Source organism: Oryctolagus cuniculus, chromosome 5, assembly GCF_051225735.1.
Source record: "Oryctolagus cuniculus isolate XC-2025 breed Fujian yellow rabbit chromosome 5, ASM5122573v1, whole genome shotgun sequence".
Lineage (NCBI taxonomy): Eukaryota > Metazoa > Chordata > Mammalia > Lagomorpha > Leporidae > Oryctolagus > Oryctolagus cuniculus.
In genome coordinates, this window is record NC_142871.1 from 69,943,069 (window position 1) to 69,958,073 (window position 15,005).

At 45.7% G+C, this 15,005-nt stretch overlaps 1 protein-coding gene across 6 annotated transcripts in view; it reads right to left on the reverse strand.

Moving 5' to 3' along the window:
- GRIK2 (glutamate ionotropic receptor kainate type subunit 2) overlaps positions 1–10,575 on the reverse strand; it is a 736,860-nt gene extending 726,285 nt beyond the window's left edge. For 5 of the 6 annotated variants that reach the window (XR_011388963.2, XM_017345301.4, XM_051855435.3 and 2 more), the window contains exons 1-2: positions 10,435–10,575; positions 4,952–5,359 (exon numbers count right to left, since the gene is read on the reverse strand). Coding sequence is in view for 5 of the 6 variants with exons in the window: in XM_017345301.4 (XP_017200790.1) it covers positions 4,952–5,066 (115 nt within the window). In the remaining variant the exon portion in view is untranslated. The remainder of the gene's footprint in view (positions 1–4,951; positions 5,360–10,434) is intronic. The other variant, XM_089332818.1, reaches the window with a different exon arrangement.
- Between the last annotated feature and the right edge of the window lie 4,430 nt (positions 10,576–15,005).

Here is a 15,005-nt window from a genome sequence, read left to right on the forward strand (position 1 = left end):
ATAACTGAATGTCATAAAGATTGTATCACCATTATCAAAGACAACGTTTTATTTAATGGTGAATAGACTTGAAAGGGATTGGATAATCAATGATACATCCTCCCTTAATCATGATATTTTCTTCCTTTGTGTGAGAGTGATTCACATTAACTTTCCTGTGCTGAGTAAATGTTGAAACAGTGCCATTTGAGAATTTAGCGAATGAACACACTGTACCGATCACCTGTGTTAAACCAAAAAGTAAGACTTATCTGAAGGAATGTCTACTGACATATAAACCCCTATTCACTTCTGCAGGACAACCTCACAAAGCCAGAAAGTGTGTTGCGTTTCATGCGTCTGAGTGGTAACGCAGTGCTATTTCTAGAGGACGAAAAGATCATTTTTCAAAGTCATTTTCTGAAATGATTGCGCCTCCGTTGATGGATCACATCAGGTTATTCTTTGAAGCTTTAAGAGTAAGTGAGAACTTATGAGAAAAACTGATTTCAAAAAAAAAGCATGCCCGTCGTGGTGGCGATTCTTGGAAAGATTTCCCTCTCTTCCTTTCCAGAGCTCAGCTGAGCAGGTGTTACACGGTTTTATCTGTTGTAGACAGCAGCGGCTATTACTCCCCCATCCCCGCCTCCCAGGAGTCCGTTTTCCTACTTCCAGATGTAAGGCCACTCCTCCCTCCCGCCCACCTCACCTCCCAAACGAAGAAAAATCACTTTCAAATAACTTGTAGAGAGTGGCAGTTTCCAAGCTCTGTTAATTCACTTATACTCGCGATGCTGCTGTACATTTGTTATTAATTATTACATCTGGGAGCACAAATAGAGGAATGTCCATGAAAGCCCGCTCCGTCCCCACTCCGTGGTAAGTTTTATTGTGTGGGCCGTCCCTGAGGCTAGCTGGCTGCCTTCACCTCTGGCGTTAGCACAGGGCGGTGACTCCGCGCTATGCCATAGACCGGCTCTCAATGCGCGGTGCCAAGGAGATCCGAACGCGTCTGGGAGCCGAGATCTGGACTAGGAAACCTTTTAAGAAAACTGCTCTTCTAGCTTGCTTAAAAGTTAGGGGAAAACACCAAAAGGGATGAAGTGGCCTATTATACCCTCAGTTCCTACGGAAGGGACTCATCTTGGAGAAATCGCCCAGGAGTGTATGAAACTTTGGATTGATGCTTTGCTCCTGGCGTCCTAAATTCTAATTCAGATAAGGACTTTGATTAAGAACCTAATATGGGAAAAAGTGGCTTGAAGAAGATGTTTGAACGTGCCAAAGCTACAAGATGGAGGGCGGGAGACCCGCCCTGCACCGGACCACACCGGGCTTCCACGAGCCTCCCCAGGGGCAGGAGTTGGTGCAGACCCGGAAGAGAAGTTAACAAAAGAAGGAATGTTCAAGTGCCGCAGAGCAGTGGCAGTTCGGCTGCCAAACGGAGGAATCGGCGCCACACCCCCGCAGACGGAAGGATCTCGCCTTCGCCCTCTCAAGCGGGGAGCAGGGCTGGGACGCAGCTGCGGAGAAACAAAGATGCCTCATTTACAAAGCGCTGGGTATGCGCACGGACGCGCAGGCACGCGCTGCGCCCCAAGCGCTAGCGTTCCAAGGCGGCCTGTTTGGGAATGTCCTAGGCTCTGCGCCCAGAAAAGCCGGCGCGGTAACTTCTGACTTGACCTGATGCAGGGGAACTGACTCTAAGAGGCACCTCGCCTGCCCGCTGGGTGGGCGTCCAGGAAAAGCCATGTTAAGCTGACAAAGGATGGAAACCCGGGAAAAGGCCGGCCGCTAGGGGCCCGCTGGCTTGCTTGTAGGAGGTGACCAATGACTGACCCTCTGGTTGCTTTCCCCCACTGCCACAGTCCGCTTTGGAGCTTCAAGACAGCGCCCTAGGGGCCAGCGTGCAGGAGATGCTGGCTCAAAGACTGCCAAGTAGCAGGCCCTGGTGTGCAGCCCAGAAGGAGTCAGGCGTGGGGGTCGTACAGTTGTGAGTGAAGGAGCCGGACAGAGGCGCTCCTGGATGCAACTGCAGAGTTTTCTTGGGCAGTAAAGAGGAATCACGATGCTGAAGTCTGAAAGGCATCGTGAGCGCATTTACCGCTCAGTGTGTGTGTGTGTGTGTGTGTGTGTGTATTGGGGGGGGGGGGCGAGAGGAGAGGGAACGGGGAGGGGGGGCATTGAGCACACGGAAGATGGGCGGAGTAAGGTAGGGCAGCGGCTAGGGTCATCACCCTGAGCTGGTGGGGAGGGGGTGCTCCTCCTTCCACAAACGGTGATGAGAGGAGGCGGGGTCTAGACCCAGTCCTAGAGGAAGCAGTGGAAGGGCAGCCCAGAGCACACCGCGGTGGATTTCCACTACCAGAGGGGAAGGGGGCTGGGTCGCCACCCGACTGGGCTCCGCGGTTGCCATAGCGCCCTAGCTGAAGCGCCTGGCGCCTGGCAACTCCTAGCCTGCTCCGGGGTGGGGGATGGGGGCACTGGAGGCAGCCTCCTCAGCGAGGCGGCGGGGCTCACCCACACCCGGCAGCCGCCGCCGCCCAGAGGCAGCTGCTCTACCAGCACCTCCAACGCCTTCCCTCCCAGGGCACAGGGCCAGGGATGAGGTACTGGTTCCACTTACAGCCAAAGTTGAAAATAGCCATTCTCAAGCGCGGCTTCTGTTCGTTCAACCAACCACACAATCCACTCGGAACATGTTTACCGCAGAAGAAAATAAAACTCACACCATTGCATCAAAATAGTCCCAACAGGGAAATGTTCCAGTGATTACAATCTACACAGTCCTTTCCAGAGAACTCAGATCAGAAACCAGAGAAAATGATGTCCACGTGGACAATGTTTGAAGTTAATGCAGAAAATAACAAGTTATCTACAAACTGGGCTGTTGGTTTAGGACAGCAAAGGTCTGCTGTGGGAGTATTTGCCTAGTACTCCGTTCCTTCAGGACATTCTTAGCTTTGGTCTAGGAAACTGTATTTTTGTGTGTGTGTCAGCTCTTTTGGAAAGCTGCTACACACTCCGCTACAGTCGCCAAGATTTTTAATATGAAGATATGAAATGATCAGCAAATGTAACAATCTAATGATTCAGCAAATATCATGCTGCAAGACCGGAGCAGCAATAATTAAATCTTTTGAGTATTGGTGGCAGCTTTCAGGATCCAAGTCTTTTTTTCCACCCAGTCTGCAAACATGTTAACACATTCTCACTCGCAAACACATCAGAAGATACCTCAGGATAACACATAAGTAGACTGCAATACTCAAATTACTGGGCAAAACTACCATACTGTAGCACTTACCATGCTTGAAGCAGAACTGCTGAACACACACACATATACACACACAGACACACTTCCAGTGATATAGAAACCTGTTTAATCCTGTCCAAAGAAACAAGCATTCCAGTGGATGCTTGTTGCTAAGAGCAACGTGCTTAAGTACCACCTTAAGACAGAAGAAATCAGAAAAATTACTACAGTAGGAATTGAGCTATAATCCATTGTCTCTTTTGTCTTTATCAGCCTTCTTGACTCCAGGTGTCTACAAGGGGTGAGAAAGGGGAGGGGAGTTGTGTGTGTGTGGGGGGGGGGGGGGCTGTAATGTTCCCTTTCCTAATCTAAGGCATTTCTGCCTTGGTTCCACAAAGCCTGGGAGACATGGTGAATTTTATCATTTGGGGCAAAAAAAGGGGGGGGGGAGGCAGAGGATGCTCTTGGTATTATGGAAGATGCAGGCAACCACTCTTGAATTTCAGTGATTTATGTATCTGCTTTTATCTCAAAGACACACACTCAGGATTATACCGGCTTCCTGCACTCTTTGGTCTGGATCCAGTTGAAGGAGGTTCCTACTGTAGGAGGGTTTACCCTTTTGGCTTTCTACTCCCTGGCTCCTCTCTACTTTTTAGGCAACTTTTCCTACAAGCTCTGCTTCTACTAAAACTCCACTGCCCATCAGGAGAGGCTGAGCACTGAACACATTACATTTTCTCCAAGCAAATCTGATGAGGGTTTCCACTGGAATCACACATGTAAATTTGCCTTCAAGCCCCAAGGAAATCCGGATTCTTAGGAAAAGCGATAGATTCCCCTAAAATATTACCACCACGTGTCTTTTATCACTCCAATGTGACATAAAGATGCAGACTTAGACGACCCCATACACAATTACCCCTCTCCGCCCCCCGATTATCACCGTTCATCATTTATGGGTCCAGAACGCACAGAGAGAGAGATCAAGCGAGCTGTGAGCGGGGGCTCAGCAAGTTAAAAACAAAAACAAACGCTTTTCTTATGATGACGCTATTTCCCGCCGGCTGAGCAGCAGTGTTTCCTTATTGAACAGCGCCTTGAATCTTAACAATAATTTTTAAAGCTGTGCTTCCACATAAGAGCACCAGAGACTGGGAAAAGCGCTGGGATTGACTGGAAAGGCTCGCTGACCAAAGAAACCCAAAAGGTTATCGCCTTTGGTTTGCCTGCGAGGAGTTGCCAAGGTCCGGGCGGAAGCGGACAGAAGCAACTCGCCCAAGAGTTACCAGCTAGGTACTCCTCAGTCCGGCAAGCAGAGAGGCGTGCAGCCCCCGCGCGCACGTTGGCACCGACACCGCAGCCCTGGCAGACCCGGAGGCTCCGGGGCAGCGGGCGGGCGCGCCGGCTGGCGGTGCCCCCAGCGTCATCACCAGCTTGGTGGCTGGCTACTGTGGGGAAGGAAACGCAGCGACCACTACTCCACGCTGGCACTCCCTTCTCCCTCCCGCGGCGAGACATAAAAATGAAGAAAGGAAGAAGAAAGAAAATAAATGAAAGCACAGAGGGTTTCTTTAAAACCCTGGGAGGCTATGCAGCCAAGAGCAAGTCTCAAAGCACCCAAGCCCACACAGCCAGGCAGAGCGAAACCGCCTGTTTACATCCGGCTGCCTCGGAGCCGGATTCCAGGCGGCGAAGAGGGAGGGGGATTCTTACCAAATCTTAATACATGCGTGGTTCCTTGAGAATATCCGATCCACAGTAAACAGAGCAGGAGTTTAATGGAGCGCCTGAAGACTGGATTACTTAGAATCGGGGAAATAATCTTCATGGTGTTTCCGTGCCCACACGCGCGGCACCCCACTTCCCCGATCTAGCGTTAGGCTCCCGGTGCGGGCAGGAATGAGGATGCGTCGAGTGGTGGCCGCAGACTCGATCACGGCATGGTCACAGAGAGAGGAAGGAGTCTCGGCTTCCCGAACCCATTAGCAATCGCTGCATGTTCTTCACTCACTGCGCCAAGGAGCAACCTTCCACTGCAAGGGATGGTGGGACATCCATGTTAGTCGGGGAGCATCCGGGAGAAACCCAGCACGCACACCCACAATGTCCGGCCGCGCGAGCCTGGGGGAGCAGAGGAGGAAAATCAATAGGAAATCCAGCCTTGGAAACGGACGAGGTGTCAATAGCGAGCCACGGTCTTAACACAAAAGGCTCTTTGCTCGGAAGGTTTTGTCAGGCCCTATTCTACTGCACTGCCGCACAGCTTCTGACGTGAAGCCAAGATTAAGTGAGAAAAATTGAGATAGCTGCTCGCTTCCTAAGGCTCCCTGCCAGTGAGCTTCCCAATATCTATTATGCAACCGATCTCATAGCCCACCTTGAGTTGCCAAAAAGAAGTCGTATGTATTTACGTGGAGAAAAATGGCTTTGATTTTCAGTAAGATTCTTTGCTAAGTGAGTGAGTGGTGTCTGCAAGCATACTTCTTCTTACAAATAACTGATGAATTTTAATAAATGATTAGCCAAATCAAATTCACTTTGCTTAGGTATTATTTTTTAAAAAAGGAAGTGATACAAAACGGAGGGGCTTACTGTCTAAAAAACTTGTGGTTTGCTGAGTGTCTTACTTGTACTTTTCTTACTTTGACCAAGAATGAACATAGATTAAAATGCAATTGTAGAGGTGAACATAATCTTTAAAAACTTGAGTGGTGCATTCCTTGATTACTAATCCACAGTAAAGACAGAAATTTCTGCAAGTGGACTTTTAAAGGAAAGATGTTAATTTGAAATGAAAGAATTATATTTTCCCACTAGGATTTTGTTAATCTAAAGTAACTGTGCATATATAAAAGACATTGATGTTTGAACTGGTGCAAACTCAAAAGGTTTCAATAATTTATGCCCAGATTTCTGTTAATTTTTTAATCATTTTTTTCTTCAAAGTGGGATATGAGATTATAGCATGAGTAACATGGAATGTCTTAGATTTGTCTGAAAAGGTCTTATCATTTGCTATTTTACTGATAGAAACAGAGTCCTCCTCTTGGCTTTCATAAGCCATAATTCATACAAGTCAAAAGTTAAGAAAAACATTTGCTTTTCACATCAAAATACCTTTTATTGTTGAAATAGATAATATGCTATATATATTAAAGATATCCAATGTTAATATTTTACATTAGTTAAATGAAACTAATGTGGATAGTAAAAATATATTACTGTCAACATTTTTAAATGATTAACACAAAAGACAAACTATTGCATCTTTACCTTATAACTGAACTTTTTCATAACCAACTTGCAGGGCATAGGTAAATTTTATGAAAAAGTAAGAGTATATCCTACTTAATTTTTATGTAAAGGGTGAAATGAGTACTATTTAAATCTTGTTACATTTTCTCCAAAAAGCAAGAAAACCATGTGATATTTTCATTCCATCATAATGATTTTTTCAACCTATATTTTCTTCAAATATTACAAAATGCTGATTTGAAAAAAAATCTACATTTTACAAAGGCATTAAGTACCACTGATTTTTTTTTAAGATGGAAGCATAACTGCAGTGTCAAAAGTAAGTATCATGAATGGCTAGTTCTGCAGTCTAGCAGACAATTCAGTCAAATAATTCGTCAATTTGAGCACTTTAAAAGGAACACCTAGTGCTAAAACCAAGGGTATATAGCGACTCCTTCAGTCCAAGTTTAAAATATCTCTTATAGAACATGCAGCCCAACATGTTCGGTCTTGTATCTATCTGCTGTCTCACTAATTCCATTCTATTTGCTCATTTTCCTTTTTATCCTAGAAGAGATAATGATGACTGCCAGGGTAACAATAAATATTATTAGTTTTTTCAGTTACCAGCATAATTGATATCTACCACCAGAAATTAGCATGTTTCCTTATGACTAATCAAAATACTGCAATTTTTCATTGCCATTGACAGTTAGTGCAACCTGAGAAAACAAAATGTACCATAACTCGTTTATTTATTTTGTTAACATGATGGCATCTGACATTACAGTTGTAATGTATCTGCTTAGAACTAGTATTCTAGTATTCTACACCATGTCATTTGTGTGAGGTTACTTATTGGATGTGGAGTTGGAAAATGAAAGATTAAACTTCCAGATTCATATATTTCCTACACAATAATTTAACTGTAAAAACGTAGCACACCTTTTTATATTAACTGGTCTTCAAAGAATCAATTTGACCACATGCTAAATTATGTTCAATTATATCTACCAACTAAGTTGAAAGTCTTTAACACAACAGACAACTCCACCTGTCCAACTGAACTTCTGCAAGACTGGAGAGGACCTTTCTTCAGGACCGTGGACAGCGCCCTCAGGCACTGATTTATTTTGTGCATTTGAAGTGGCAAAATGCCATTTGAAGTGACAATGTACATATTTCTACTGCACAGAGTCAGGTAATTTGAATTATTGAATTGTTTACATTGTTAAGAGGACTATTTTGTCAACTGTGCTGTATTTTCCAACATGACTGACCAGGACTGCTTAACATACCCAAGATGTAGTAATAGTCATCCCTTTCCTAAGCATACTACTACAAAAGTGACTTAAATTCACTGTGAGTTCCCTCATGAGCACTAAACTGTTCCTTGCATAAAAATTGCTTGAAAGATCACAAAGAATTCAGAATGCTTTATAACATGCTGTCAATATTCAGTGGCTAAAGACATTTCTAAAAGACGCAATTAGTTATCGCTTTCAATTCTCCACCTCCAGATTTCCATCTGTTATGAGGGTAATCAGATTAATTCTCATTCTTTCTCATTACACTTCACTCACTCACTAGGACAAAAAAAATTTAAATTTACCTCTCCAATAGAAAATGATTTGCTGGTTTTGAGATGCCTTTATTGTATGGTGATTTTGAAGTTATTAAAAATTCCCTCAAATGCTGAAATCAAATGTTGTAGTACTGATGCTATATGAAGGAGCAATAAAATCATTCTACAGTATTTCACTGATCATATTTAACTCTGAAAAAATTATGTCAGTGCCGTAATTTGCTCCTTTCTTAAAGGAAAAAATACACTGTTTTTGAGTGTCAGATGATCAAACATATTAGTAAGACTTATGTACTTTATTCTATGATCTCATTTGCTTTATTCTCATTTTAACCATATGGCAACCTTTATTTCCAAGAGCCAAAGCTCTGTAGGTTCCAAGGTCATGGCAGGGATGACAAACTGCAAAACACACACACACACACACACACAAACATGCATATAGAGTTGTGTCTAAAAGTAAACCTTGAAAAATATTACAGAAGGCTGACATAAAGAAATATGAAGACTATGATTTGTTTTTCAAAATGCAAATGTCCATGCAAAGCTTCTTCCAACAACAAAAAGCCATCAGTTTCATCTCTCGCTGTATTTTTATATTTGCTGACATTAATGACCTCTTATTCTTGGGCACTATTTACTTGAGAGGCAATTTCAGTTTCCTATTCTCCCACTGAAAATGATTCTTATTCTAGTTAGCTGCCACCTGCTGGGGCATGAACAAATGTGTAATAATCCTCATAGCACAGCATTTAGAAAGACAATGCCTATATCTTTTGCTAGAAACAACAAATATACTTGTATATTCCAGAACAACCTGAATTTCAAAGGTGTTTTAAAGGTTCTTCCATGCCATATCTAAATTTAAAATCTTCACATGGAGTTCTTACTAAGAATTCCATTTGACTTGTCACTGAAGTCTTGCTACTATATGACATTTTAAAATTTCACCGTGTAGTAGCACCTACCTACCCTATTCTTTCATGCAAGTGGCCTGTTGTACTGCAGCTTAGCTAAAAAAAAAAAAAAAAAAAAAAAAATAGCCTGCTCATGGAAGGCACTCAAAATGTCAGAGAATAAAGTCAGGGCTGAGATCACTTGAAATCACACTGTTGCATACTTGCAATTCACTCTTCCTAACTATGAATGCTATGCTACCCTTTGTGATTCTGAACACTATCAGCTTTTCCACCAACATTCTGCTTCATTGAAGATTAATGACATTGGGAGTTTCAATTAATTTTTATATGCCAACGTGTATCTTAATTAAGAAACCGAAGTGGAGCAGATTTACATGTTCTGGAACTTTAAAAAAAATTCAGCTTCTGAAACCTTCATGGGGTTTATGTGGAAGCAAACAAACAGGGAAACTTCAAGGCATCACTTTATCACCTCCCTCCTGTGCATTTCCTATTCTTGTTTGTTTAACTCACAATCAGATGTGTTGGTTACAGGAATGTGCTCTAGAAAAAGTTACAAGGTAATGAACTAAGAGGCACTGAGCATTGAAATACAATTGCACATCTTCCAGAAACTGAACTACAGGCTAATTAAGGTTCAAATGAATCCGTCATCACTTGTGACATGAAAGTCACCATTAATCCCTAAGGTAATTTCTGGTGGCAGAATACTTACAGGATGAAGATGAAGAAATGATAGAAGATGAACTATGCGTCACTAAAGCATAGTAGTAGTAAGTTTTCTAACACATTGTTCCCCTATCTGGGAAGCCTGAGCTGGGTCATGTTGTTTGGTGAAGAAATCCTGTCTCCTCAGAGGTTACAACAGGGGATGAATTAGAAGTTCTTGAGATTTATGAGCCACCCCAGTGGTACCTCTTTACATTAATGGGACGTCTTCTGAGCGTTTTTTTTTCCCCCCAGAATCTCTCAATGCTGGAGACGGTAAAAATAACGTCTGTGCGTCCTGGGCACAGAACTAAGGAGCAGGGTTAATGCAGGAATGGGTGGACGTGAGGCAGGCTGAGGAGTTCGTCAGACCCGCCGGCAGGCTCATAGCTCTTTGCCATCTGTCTCACTCTCTTCGCCTCCCGTGAGAACGGGTGGCCGAGGCCACTTCCTGACACGTCCACTTATTAAATTATTTTCTGTGGAGAACAGGAGCGCCTGCAGCCCACAGAGCCACTTGCATCCTTGACGGGAATTGGCTGAGGCGATCCGGACAAAGCCACTCTCAACGAATCGGTCCAGCGGGCGCCCCGAGCGCCCCGGGCTCCGGCGTGCTGCTGTTCGCCTTCCTTCCTCCTCTCCGGAAGGAAAATGCCCCTCGCCCACCCGCAGTCCCACCCGTCCTCGTGGGAGCAAACAGCCGGGGAAGGAGCCCAGAGCGGTGCCCACCACTGGGGAGTCCTTACCTTGCGCTGGGGACGAGGTGGGCGGGGAGGGGGTGGGGTGGTCCTCGGGGAGGAGCAGCCGCGGGAGGTCGGGCGGGAAGTCCCGGGCTCCCAGACCCAGCAGCGCGATCCGCCGGCGCCGACCGCGAGTGACGGCGGCGGCGAAGACGGTGACCGCGGAGCGGCGGCGGCGGCGGAGACAGACACGCCTCCTGGCGGGGGTTCCTCTCCTCCTGCTTTAAAGGCGCCGCGCTCCTTTCCCCGTGGCCCACGCACAGGGCTAACCCGCCGCGGAGGCCACCCCTGCGCAGCGCCTGCCCCTGGACCGCACAAGCGACAATGAGAGAATTCCGGGCGCCGCTAGACCTGATCCTTAGGATCCAAGCCGCTCCCCGCCCCCACCCCGGACAGGCACTGCGTCCCCTGAGGACCCTGCTGCCGCGGGGATCAGGGGACTAGGGCCGAAGACAGGTTGTGTCAGGAGAGAGGGATGCAAGGCACTGAGGAATTTGCCTGGCTCCGGGTTATGCCAACGTATAGAGGAAACTCACGCACGTTTGATTCTGGTGGTGGCTTTTATGCCTCTCGGAAACCATAGCAACGAAACTTCTCCGCTGCCAGGGTTTGGGGAGCAGCTGGCAGTCTCCAAAGTGGCCCTCTAAGTCCAACTACTGCATTTCCCTTCGAGCTTTGCGCGAAAGATCTTGATCTGCACCCCCTCCCACGCCCACCTGCTGTGCACACCGCAAATGCACCGGCTCCCCCGGAGCTGCCTGTACCCCCTTGGACACTGGGAGTCTCAGAGCCCGGTTCCCCGCGCCTCCGCGGCTCGGTTGAGAAGCACGGAAAGGGACATTTGCTGAGCGTCAACGGATCTGCGTGCAGGCTCTGAGCGTGTTTGGCACCTAAATAGCAGATGCCTCGCCCCAACCTACCCCCACCCCGTCCCTGATCTCTCAACCTTAGCAAATTTCAGAAAGAAGTTATATTCGCGGTCTATTGGGAGCTGAACTTGATATGGCAGACTCAAGATTGGAGAAAGAAGCCCTGGTCTGACCGCCGCCGGTCTGAGATCTCTGAGGGGGATTTTTCAAAGGCCACAGATAGGGAGGAGGCTCCAGAGTCCCTGAGTCTTCCCAAAGCTCGGCTTGCAAGGAGCGCACCAGGCTCCCGCTGCTTCTCCGTGGAAGCGATTAGCTTCTGCAAACAATCACCGATTTCGGCTCCTCTGGGTCAGAAAAGTCAACACTACTCAATACCGATGCTATTTTATCCTCAGCACTACAGTATTAACTACAGCAGAGACTTAGCAGCTTCCCCCAGAGGAAATTGGCGAGCTGCGATTCGCCCAGAGGTTTAAGCGAGGCTGAGCGGGAACAGGCCCTGTGCGCAGGGCCCAGGGGACAATTTCCAAACGAGCTGCACAGGGAGGGGGCCGGGGAACCCCCGGGGCAGCCCTAGTCGCTGGCTGTCCTCCAATTTTTCATCCCGAAGGCTTGGGAGTAAAAGCGTTCTGAGGCCATAGTAGTTACTAGTTGTCTGAGCTGGAGATGGGCATTTGTCCTTTGTGCTGTCTCCTTCCCCAAGTCCTCGCAGAGTTAAGCCCTCATCCGACCCTGGTTGCATCAGTGCCACCCTCCACATCTGGGACCAACATCTGACTCAGCCTAGCTCTGAAACACACAGAAACTCGGTCATGCCCAAACTATTACTTTCCGTTCTTTCGGTCAGTCACACTAAGTACTCTGTACCCCCTACCTTCTCATGCCTACAGCGCTCGCCTGATAGGGAAGACGGGGGTTGGAACTTAAGTAAGGAGAGAGGACTTAGTGGCACTGGAGACACCCTTTAAAGATCCCGGGAGTGGGGGTGGCTAGGAGGCTCCGGTAATTAAGTCAACAGCAGCCTTGTTGTATGGAGTAAATAAATAGTCAATGACTCCATTGTGCAGCCTGGAGCGGGCAGCACAGACGCGTGACCGGCTCTGCGCGCCTGGGCTCCAGCTGCTGTGACCTGCAGTCTAATGGACCCTCTAAGCACAGCCGAGTTGGGACCAGGCATGGAAAAAAATGCCACATTCAGTCCTATCCCCCCATGGGAGTAATGAAGACAACTTGACTACTGGCCAAAGGCACTGCCTGTCATCATAATTCGCTCCCCACGTCCAGGCTTGGAGGATCAAAACACGGACATGAGTAGGTTCCAGTGAAAATCCTAGGAGAAGGAAAACATTCAACCCTGTGTTGTGGTGACACTGAGCGTGAAGCAGCGAGTGTGTCTAATGTGACTATAAATATTCAGCACTGAGTCCAGCATGCAATAGTTGCTGAGTGAAAGTGCTAGGACTACTGAGATCCTGTTTCCACCTTCCATACTGTTGTCCCCAGCCCCACACTGCAGCATGGAAGCAGAGGCCTCCTGTTGGTTGTGGTATGTGTGAGCTTAGAACTTAATGGTGCATTTCTTTCCCAGAATAAACAGGACATAATCCATAAAGAAACGAGAGGCCAGAACAAGGGCAAGGGGCCGCAGAGGGACACAGCCTGGAGAAGAGTGCAACAAATCAAAATTATTCATGTTGTGACCAGTTCATTTCCTCAGGAGTAACATGTAATCTCGATTCTAATGAGGAAAGTAGACTAATAAGGGTACATTAGACTATCCACATCAATTTAACCCTTCAAAACATCTCCAATGCTATAAAAATATCTTTCTCATCATTTATTCAGGATTTCTGAGGTTAAACATTTTAGGAATCACCTCCCAATTTTCTTCTCAGGCAACCGTGAAGCCTTTCCCTTTCCATTCATAGTCATGCTGACAATTTAATTTTCCATATTATAGAAAAGCACTAAGTCCCTCAGCTGGTCTTAGTCAGGAGCAACCTCCCTATCCTCCCTTTCTTACCTCTCAAAGTGCTCTTGGAACATTAGCACATCTGGACTTTGGACTCGTAGAGACCCAGCAGGAGCCAGTCTGAATTTCCAAGATTTCTACCAGGGTTTGCTTGCTCATTTATTTGGTTTGGTCAAACTAACAGGGGAAATGGAAAGTATTATTTTGGATCATCTCATTCAATGATTTCATTTTATAGCTGATAAAAACCAAAGTGAGAGAAAAGGAGTGACTTGCACAAAACGAGACAGAACTGAGCCTGCTTTCTAGCTGTGAAGAGCAGCATCAGGCTGTCTCCTGTCATCCCCTTTCAAAACTTAGACTCATGTGAAGTAAGAACTAAAAGAAACTTCAAGGACATCTACTCCATTTCAGTTTCACAGACTTTCTTCTCATCTGGAAAAAAAGTGTGCACATTTGGTCTGAAAATTTTGCCTATAATAATAGCAGACAACATATCCCCTGAAGACCATTGCGGGTTGATTAGGAGCCCCTTGAGTCCAAGTTTAGAATCACTGGTCTAGTCCAACAATGCCATCTTACAAATGAAGAAATGGAGAAGAGCAAACTTACTCAGAGTCTTGGAACAGGTTTAGCAAAGTTTGAGGACTGGAGACATGGTGTCTTGAATTCCACCTGTTTCCATTCCCTCGGATACTTTTAATATTAATAACCCATAATTAATATCTGTGCTTAAAGTCTGGAATCTATTAATCATTTCTGAAACCTCTCAATATCATCATTGAATACATATTTATTTGTCTGTCATCACACTGTGCTTGTAGTAGCCAAGTAGCAATAAGCAAACTAAACAAAATCCATGCCTTTGTCAGATATAGAGGAGTGTTATGGAGAAAAACAAAGAGACACATAGGATAGGGTATGTGTATCAGTAAGGGGTATGGGAAAAGAAGGCGCTCTGCTCTTTTATATAGGGTGATCAAGAAAGGTCTCCCTTATTAGTTGACATGTGAGCGGAAATCTGAAGGTTCTGAAGTAAGGGAAAGATCCATATGAATACTGCAAGGGAGAAGTTTCTAGTAGAAGAAATGTAAGTGTAAAGTATCTGAGGTTGAAACAAGTATCAAGTCCCTGCAGAAGTGCAAGGAAATCAGTTTCCAGAGGAGACAGGATACCAGCAGCAAGTCCAATCAGAGAAGAGCAGAGGGTCATGTCTTAGAGAGCTTTGGGTTTTTCTCTGAAGGCAATAAGGAGGCCATGGATGGATTTTGGTTAGAGGAGAAGTACAATCTGACACATGAAATGGGCCATTTTGGCCATTTATTTAGAAGGAGTAGGCTTAATAAAGGACTGGGTGGAAGCAAGGCACCCTACTGGGAAGCTACTGTAATAATTCAGATAAGACCAGACTGTGAATGGGCCCAGAAGGGTGGAATGAAAAGAGGTCAGAGTTTAGATACTCATATATTTTAAAGTAAAGTTAAGAGAATTTGCTGACTGATCAGAAGAAATTGGATTGCAAGATTTTTGGACTAGTAATTGGGAGTAGTTATTTGAGGAGATGAAGAAGGTTATAGGAAAAGAGGCTTGGAAGATATCAAATAAATAATGAGTGAAGGTTTGGACATAATAGGTTTGACATACCTTGGACATCCAGACAGAAATGCTGAATAGGCAATTGTATACAATAAGTCTAGAATTCAGAGGAGAGACACATACTTGTGAGTCATCAGCCC